At 44.7% G+C, this 8,796-nt stretch overlaps 1 protein-coding gene across 1 annotated transcript; it reads right to left on the reverse strand.

Moving 5' to 3' along the window:
- Positions 1–5,416: 5,416 nt before the first annotated feature.
- Positions 5,417–8,576, reverse strand: LOC132249871 (C-type lectin domain family 10 member A-like). Its single transcript, XM_059725531.1, has 2 exons — positions 8,459–8,576; positions 5,417–5,646 (listed from the first exon to the last, which is right to left on the reverse strand). The coding sequence occupies exons 1-2, from the start codon at positions 8,532–8,534 to the stop codon at positions 5,417–5,419; spliced, it is 306 nt and encodes a 101-aa protein (XP_059581514.1). The 5' UTR covers positions 8,535–8,576.
- Positions 8,577–8,796: the final 220 nt, after the last annotated feature.

An 8,796-nucleotide genomic window follows, 5' to 3' on the forward strand; every position in this document is an offset into this window, starting at 1 on the left:
AATCATGCATTCATATGACTCCAGAAGTTAGGGCTTTGAAAAAACACCAGCTATCATGAGACTCATGACAATAGTATAGTTATTAGCAACACTTAATTGAATGCCGAAGAAGATTAAAATCCTAAATTCTGGTTGTAGCGCAAGGATCATCAAATGAGAGTTATGGGTCTAGTTCCTGGGCACTACAAACAAATAAGCAAGGAAAACAAGCAAAAAACAAGACAGGGTGTGAGTATACTGTAGTAATAATGATTTTTAGTTAACTACTTGAAAGATCTAGAAATAGCAGGGTGCAACTTTAACTATGTCCCACAGTGCAGAATAGCTACCATGAAATAATAACCCTGTACTATTTCCCCATGTAGACAAGCCCTAAGAAATGAAGAACAAAACCTGGTTCCTTACAAGTCCATTATTACTTTTAAATACAATTATTTCTGTAGTACTTAGACGAACATATTCTATAATAATGCATATGGAAATATATTTTAGCTTTACTTTAACTTTGGAAAGTGGAGACCCATTATACTGCTAAATTAGATTAATAGATGTACGAATGAATGAATAAATATTTTTGTGTAAAGCTAACCAAATAATTTTGCAGTAATTTAAAGCGCATGCAGTAAGAACCACCAATGCTTATTTTAAAAACAAACACACAATGAAATGAAATGAAAATCTGGTGCACTTACAAACTGATGATTAGAACAACTTTACATGGTACTTACTGGTAGTTGCTGCTGCAACACCTTTCTCATTGACAGAATCTTACTGCCTTAACAAGGAAGACACAATATTAGCACTGTCTCCTGCCTTTTTTAGCCAGCGCAAGTTCAGGCCATGACTAGTGAAATAAAGACTCACCCTGTCCAAAACAATACGATCTGGGGTTTGGGTTGTTGGTTTTTATTGGGGGTGAGGGGAGGGAGGAGGGGTTCCCCTCAATAATAAAAAGAAAGTGTACTTCTCTGTTGGGAACTCCTCACCAGTCATCCATAACCATCTGCCTTTCTCCTTAGACAGTCCAAGCCAGTGGTAGTCACTGTTTATCTTCAGCTTCGTTATTACAACATTCTGCATAAGAGAGAACATGCAACCTGTACACTATGCATTTATGGCATTGCACAAATATATAACCATGGCAACAGCAATAATAAAGAAACACACCAACAGCACAATATGGGGGTAAGAAGGAAGTGGCATAAGGGGACAGTTGGTTGTCTATCCAGCTATGAAACTCAGAGGCTTTTGTTTCCTGATCTCTGCTCCTTTACAGTACTAAAGATGTCTGTCAGCGTGCAGACACAGCTCCTATCTTGTTCTCAGAGTTTCTGCCCATGTCAGAGAGAAGGAAACGCATGGGACTCTTACTTTGGTTTGAATGTGTGCCACAAAGGTTTTTGTATCCTAATTAAATTACCATATTTACACAAATACAAGATGAATCTGACTTTAGGACAACTCCCCCCAATAACTAGATTCTATGCATGGAAAAATTATACATTTATTATAATTTTCCATTTATGGAATCTAATTTTTGGAGGCTCGTTTTAAATTCATCCTCCCACTACTGCAGGCAGCAGGGGGTGAGGTGATGAGGGGACTGTAATGGGGCAGGTGGTGGAGGGCCAGAGAGTAGGGCAGGCAGTAGAAGGGCAGGTGTTAGGGGGCAGTAGCGGGGAAGGTTGTGGGGGGTGGTGGGGAACAGCCAGTAGGGGAGCACATGGTAGGGCAGGCGGAGGTGGGGGCTGTAAGGGGGCAGGTAGAGTGGTGCATCTTTTTTGTAGAAAACAGGACTTGGGTTGGTGAGTGGGGAAGGGAATGAACTGGAAGGGGAGATGAGGTACTTTTCTCAGTAATATTAGTTGGTTCCTGAGCCCTAGCCCTTGTTTTCATCTGACCACAAAAACAGGCTTCTACAAGTATGTCAGCAACAAGAGAAAGATAAGGGAAAGTGTGGGTCCCTTACTGAGTCAGGGAGGCAACCTAGTGACAGATGATGCAGAAAAGGCTGAAGTACTCAGTGTCATTTTTACCTCAGTCTTCACAGGCCAGGTCAGCTCCCAGACTGCTGCACTGGGCAGCACAGTTTGGGGAGGAGGTGAGCAGCCAACAGGGGTAAAAGATCAGGTTAGGGACTATTTAGAAAAGCTGGATGTGTACAAGTGCATGGGGTGGACATGACACACCTTCTTGCAAGCAAGCTAAGAAAGTACAGATTGGATGAACGGACGGTAAGGTGGACAGAAAACTGGCTGGGTCATCAGGCTCCAAGGGGATTAATGGCTTGACATTAGGGGAGTAGCTGGTCTCAAGTGGGGTGCCCCAGAGGTTGGTCCTGGGGCCATTTTTATTCAATATCTTTATCAACAATCTGGAAAATGGGATGGAGTGCACCCTCAGCAAGTTTGCAGATGACACCAAGCTGTGGGAAGTAATAGATATGCTGGAGGGTAGGATTAGGAATCAGAGAGACCTAGGCACGTTGGAGAATTGGACCAAAAGAAATCTCATGAGATCCAACAAGGACAAGTGCAAAGTCCTGCACTTAGGACAGAACAATCCCATGCACTGGTACAGCTCTGCAGAAAAGGACCTGGGGGTTACAGTGGCCAATAAACTGAATATGAGCCAACAGCCTGCCCTTGTTGCCAAGAAGGCTAATGGCATAGTGGGCTACATTAGTGGAACCATTGCCAGCAGATCAAGGAAAGTGATTATTTTCCTCTATTTGGCAGTGGTGAGGCCATATCTGTGTCTTTTGGGACCCCAGAAGGGATGTGGACAAGTTGGAGTTTTGGGACTACAGAAAGGATGTGGACAAATTGGAGAGAGTCCAGCAGAGAGCAATGAAAGTAGTTAGAAAGCCAGGACACGTGACTTATGGGGACGGGCTGAGGGAATTGGGTTTATTTAGTCTGCAGGAGAGACAACTGAGTGGAGATTTAGAAACAGCCTTCAAATACCTGAAGGATGGTTCCAAAAAGGATAGAGCTAGACTGTTTTCAGTGGTGGTTGATAGCAGAACAAGGAGAAATGGTCTCAAATTGCAACAAGGGAAGTTCAAGTTAGATATTAGGATAACTTTCTCACTAGAGGGTAGTAAAGCACTGAAACAGGTTACCCAGAGAGGTTGTGGAAACTCCATCCTTGGAGGTTTTTAAGATGTGGGTAGACAACGCTTTGGCTGGGATGATCTAGTTGGGGATGGTTCTGTTTTGAGCAAGGGGCTGGACTAGATCACCTCCTGAGGTCCCTTCCAACTCTAATTTTCTATGAGTGTATGGGCAACTCCATCGGAAGTTCAACCTTTGGTGCATGCTGAGGCACCGTTTCTGTTCTGACTTGAAAAGAGAAAGCAAAGGGACAGATTCTACTTACTCTAGACATGCTGGTTTGAACAAAGTCCCACAACCATTGTTTTTGGAATTTGTACCTCGTCTGGGCTTCGATTTCCTTCTGTGGTGAAATAGAGTCACCCTGTGCACTTACCTGTTGGGAGCAAAGTGGAATAGGGCCACCCCACCTTTCAGGCCATTGGGCACTTGCTCAGATAATGAGACCTGATATTCAGCCTCCTCCACCACAGAGGGGATTTGAACCTGCATCTCAGATAAATGCATTAACCCAGGGGTCAGCAACCCCTGGCACACGTGCTGAGCATGGCATGCAATGCCATTTTGCTCAGGACACTGCTGCCAGCCCAGGCTCTAGGCAGCTGCTGCCAGCCATGGAGCCCAGGCTGTTCCCAGCAGGCAGCTGGGAGGCTGCAAGCCCTGCTGGGAGCAGACCAGGCTCCGTGGGCCAGCTGCAGCTGGGAGGCAGCAAACAGCTGCTCCGGGCTCTGGCATGTCGGCACTCCGGAACCTTCCAAGATAGACATTGTGGGTTTTTTGGCACTCCGGCCAAAAAACATTGCCTACCCCTGCATTAACCAATATGCCATGGCCTGTGCCAGGTGTGGCCAACCTGCAGCACAAGTGGTATGCACAGCATAAGCTGCATCTGTGAGTGGTACACAGCAGACTGGGGAAGGAGGAGGGACCTCCTGGGCAGAGAGCAGAAGGCAGAGCAGCAGATAAGACAGGGAGCACAGGGCTGGAAGCAGAAAGCAGAGTGGTAGATTGGGGAGGGGCAGGGGATCAGAGTAGCACTTGGAGAGGGTGCAGGCCTACTTTGTGGTATGCCTATGAAAAAGGTTGGCCCCACTGGGCCCAGGTCACACCCTAGCTCTCCTCTTGAACTTGATCCACTACATGTCACATTTATTATTCATTGAATAAGCAGCAGCAGAATAGTTTCTGCCCTATTAGAAACAAGGGCCCAGGCTAGAACAGAGGGCGCTCCCATCCAGGGCAGCATCCATCTCACTGAACCATACAGTCTCTGACTTGCTCCCTTCCTCCAAACCTGATACATTTTCCCCTCTTGGCTGCCCAGTGGGTCAGCATCAGGAGGAAGGTTGGGAAGCATGCTCAGGGGGCTTATGCAGATTTCACTGAAACCCAACTGTGTAAGTGCCAAAAACTGCTATTATGTTACATACAAGCCATGTAGGCATGTGAAGGGCAAATAAGATCTGGGCATTGGTGAACCAACAGATCATTGTGCGCCCATATCTCATCTAGGAGTGAGCCTGGCTGAGCCTTGTTTAGCAAGTAAGAACTGCCGCAAAGTGTGACATCTCTCTTTTTTGGGGTCACACTTAGCATACTTGGACATCTCCAGCAAACTCACAGCACACAAGGGTTCACCGGTCAGAGGCGACTGCCAATACAAAGAGCTGCACCAACAGCCAAAGCGGAGCAGGGTTGAACAACTTTTACCTCAACTTCACCCCACACTTGCCACTTCTGTCCCGTGCCCTTAGAACATGAGAACATAAGAACTGCCTTTTACTGGGTCAGACCATAGGTCCATATTGCCCAGGATTTGGTGTTGTACTGCGGCAGAGAGTGTATATTGTAAGGGAGAATGAACTGGGTATGAACAGGGTTTTTTCACAGCTCCTCTTTCACTTGCAAACTCCACCATTTAAGGTCTGGGAAGTTTTAATTCAGAGGCTGTCCCCCTTACTCCCATGCTCATGATCTTCCTTCCCTTTTCTTTCCAAATTGTGGAGCTAACATACTCCTTCCCCCACCCTCCCCCACGCCTTGTTCACACTCCAGCTGGGTGCTGTGGCCCTCCCCAACCCAGTGTCTTTTGGTTTGTGTAGAGTCCCGGTTCCTTGGGGTATAGACCATGCACTTCTCCATGTCTGGACAGGATTATTTCAATAAGGCTCTGTTGTTCACTGGCCCTGAGGTGCTACCAGAAGAAACAAAAGATAATTTAATAAAACACGTATTTGGCTAATGCAACGTGGTTTTACAGGTAAAAACACTGAGGGGCAATCGAGGGTCTCTCCGGGTCATCAAGGGAAACCTTTGCCTTGAAAAATGCCCACTTCTGATTTGATTGCACTGCAGGTACACCTCCAGCCTCCTCTCACCTTCTCCTCGCTGCTGAGCACAGCCAGTCTGGCCATCTGCAACTTGCAGTACTCTGCACTGTCATTCCAGCTCCTCTTCTCCTCAGAGAAGCTGTAGCATTTCTGCTGGTGCAGCACCCAGTTGCGTGGGCAGTATTTACACTGGAGCTGTTCTACAGGGAGAAAACAGAGGCCTTTAACAACAGTGACACAGCATCTCCTGGCCATACCTCTCCCTCCTCCCAGGGAAGTGTTTCACAAAATGTTGATACCTGGGCACACTTTTTCCTGGATTTTAATTGACTCATACACCCAAGAAGAGGGTGTGCACATGCATGTGTGCGCGCATGTGTGTATTGTATATTTTTTTTCAAAACATTATCCATTCCCCTGCCAAAGGAAATTATACCAGTACTGAGATGTACTGATAAAAATGACACCAAATACCTCTTTAAGGAAAGGATTAGTCTCTATACCAGCAGTTCTCAACCTTTTCAGCCTCAAGGCCCCCCTCTATAACTTGTCTGAATTTCACAGACCCTCAGCAGAAAATCACTGAGCTAGATCTAGAAATCCTGGTTTAGAGATGATGGCTTTTATTAGACCAGCTGAGAAATTGCAACAACAAAAAAATCTTTTTCTCTAAGCTTTCAAGCTCACACACCCTTCATCAGTACAGTATATCCAATAATAGAATGAAACTGAATTTTAACCTGTAGTTTTAAAACACAAGTTTTCTGGCTACAGTGATTTTTCTGATGTGAGGTCCCAGTTAAACTTCTGAGTGTCCTCATATATTTTGAATTTGTCTTTAAAATTCTAATGTTGCATTCAGCCTTTGTGCCTGCAGTTTTTTAGCAAACCCCTACAAGGTGCCAGAAAGTCCTTAGCGGTAAGTAAAGGTGTGCACATTGTCATTGCAAAGATAGCAGTAATTGCATATAATTTATTTCTATTTTTAAGCTTGGTTTTATGAGGGGTTCTTAATGGTACCACAAGTTCATAGGGCTATTAACTTCCTTCTCAACGAAATACTAACTGCATATCTTTAAAAATCCAGCACTGACATTGTTTTGCTGTGAACATTTATCCAGGATTTTAAAAGATAATATTTCTGTGGTTTTTATGTATTTTTGTATGTGAAACTCACTGTGTATATGAGCTGACATCTTCAAAAATAGGAGTCTAAAATTTAGCTGCTAGGCTTAGATCATTAAAGGGGCTTGTGCAATTTTGGTGCTGGCGTGTCAGTGGGAGAAGTGCAGCTCATTTCCCAAAGTTCCCAGCCATAATCCCATATTCCAGCACCTAAATACGTGGTCAGGTGTTCCAAAAACTCAGACCCATGCAGCTGCTACTAATTTACTGAAGCAATAGTTACTGAGCAAAAAGCATTTTTGAACATCAGGGCAACTATAGAGATGCTTAAATATGAAGTTAGATGTTTAACTTTGTGCTTCTATTTATGAAAATCTCATTCATATTGTTTTTCATTTTTGTTTGGACTGGGACAGAATACATTAAAATGCTATAAGGGAAATCACCTTTTCTTGCCATGTAGTGGCTGACTGGAAGATAAAATGAATACTGTCAAAAGCATCATTAATGTGTCTGAAAATGACACTGAGAATCAAATGTGTCAGATCCATTAACTAATCATTTCAAGGTATCAGGACTGTTTCCTAAAAGAGCACCACTCAGCTCCTTTGTGATAGGGACAACAGATCTCCTTTAGGCTTCGTGAAGTGGCCTCTCTCCTTTTAATCTTCCAAATTCCTGCAGTTACCAATGCATTTCAGGATTAATGAGCACGTACGCAAGCATGAAAGGTGGCAAGAAGGGAAGTACAGAAATTTTTCATGCTGTTTAGCAATGAAGTTTATATTCCAAAATCAGCTAAAATTCGGCATCTTTCGAATGTTATCATGTTTGCCACCTGACACCAACAGGGAAGGAATCCTGCTTGGTCTGCACAACAAAGAGCACCTCACAAAGACACTCTCATGGACCCAGAGGGGCAGATTTCCAGCTGCAGCTTCCTCTGTGCAAAAATGAAGTTTATTTCCTATGTATGGAGACTTTTTACCATCTTTAACTTTCTCTGAGTGTGATGAAGGGCATGTGAACCTGAAAGCTTGCCGAAAAAGAATTTTTTTTCAATTTCACAGTTGGTGTAATAAAAGGTACCATCTCTGAACCAAGGGTTCTAGATTTTTCCATTTCTCTGTTTCAGACCAACATGGTACCACATACACCACTGAGCTAAATGTAAATTCAGAAAAGATATGGGGCAGAGGGGGAAGAGGTGGAGGCTAAAAAATTTAAAAACTACTTTTGTCACTGGTGCCTCATCCTACTGTGACCTGCTCTTTCCACTGTCTGCCCCCTTCCAAACCCTGGCCTGTACTTCAGGGGGCAAGAGCCTGTGGCTGCTCCTCCAGGGTCTCACACAGTGGCAACCAGCCCCAGAATCCCTCCTGCTGGCCCTGGAAGTGGAGGGGACAAGCTGGGGTGCAAAGCACAGCTCCATCTGTGCATCTATGCTTGAGCTAGCAGCAGAGCCTGCTACTGGGAATATGGGGGGGGTGGGGAGCGCAGCACAGGTGCTACCCAGGGGCAGGGAAGGACTGGGGAAGGCAGCAGCAGTAGTGGCATTTCTCAGAGAAGTAGCTGCAGGTGCCACAGGAGTTGCTGGAGCAGGTGCCAGGTGCTGGATGGGGTAGGACAGCATTTACCTCCTCACACAGGGGGATCTCATAGCATACTTACATTGTTCTCATAACACACTAGTGTGCCCCAACACACCCCTTGGGAATCATTGTCCCACAGTGTCCTTTGCTTGTCCTCCTGACTTCCCTACACTCTTTTGCCTCTCAGGCAGTAAGGGACAGAAACACAGTGAGGCCCACTGCCAGCTAGTCTTTTTGAAGGCTACTTTAATATAACAGCAATAGCAAAGGGGAGTGTGATGGATGAAGCTGTTACCTGTGTTATTGGCGTTTGCTGGCCCACAGAGGGTCTCTCTGAGTTTGGACAGCTCCGATGAGATATTTAGATACATCTTCTTATATGAATCTTGGTCATTGCCAGAGCTGGACCTTGTACCTTGGAAAAAATCAGTGGCAGAGGATCATAATTCATGTATTGTTTTTATATCATTCATATACTTATAGAATCAGTGTATGTCTCTTTGTATTTAAGATAAAAACAAACTATATAATTTGCAAATGTAAAAATAATTCTTATATCTTATCTCACATTTCTCTTTCTTTTTCCTGACCATTCTGTTGGGCAGGGGAAAATCTGATTTCCAGTCCCTGATC

This window comes from Alligator mississippiensis, chromosome 4 (genome assembly GCF_030867095.1).
Source record: "Alligator mississippiensis isolate rAllMis1 chromosome 4, rAllMis1, whole genome shotgun sequence".
In the NCBI taxonomy this organism is placed as follows: domain Eukaryota; kingdom Metazoa; phylum Chordata; order Crocodylia; family Alligatoridae; genus Alligator; species Alligator mississippiensis.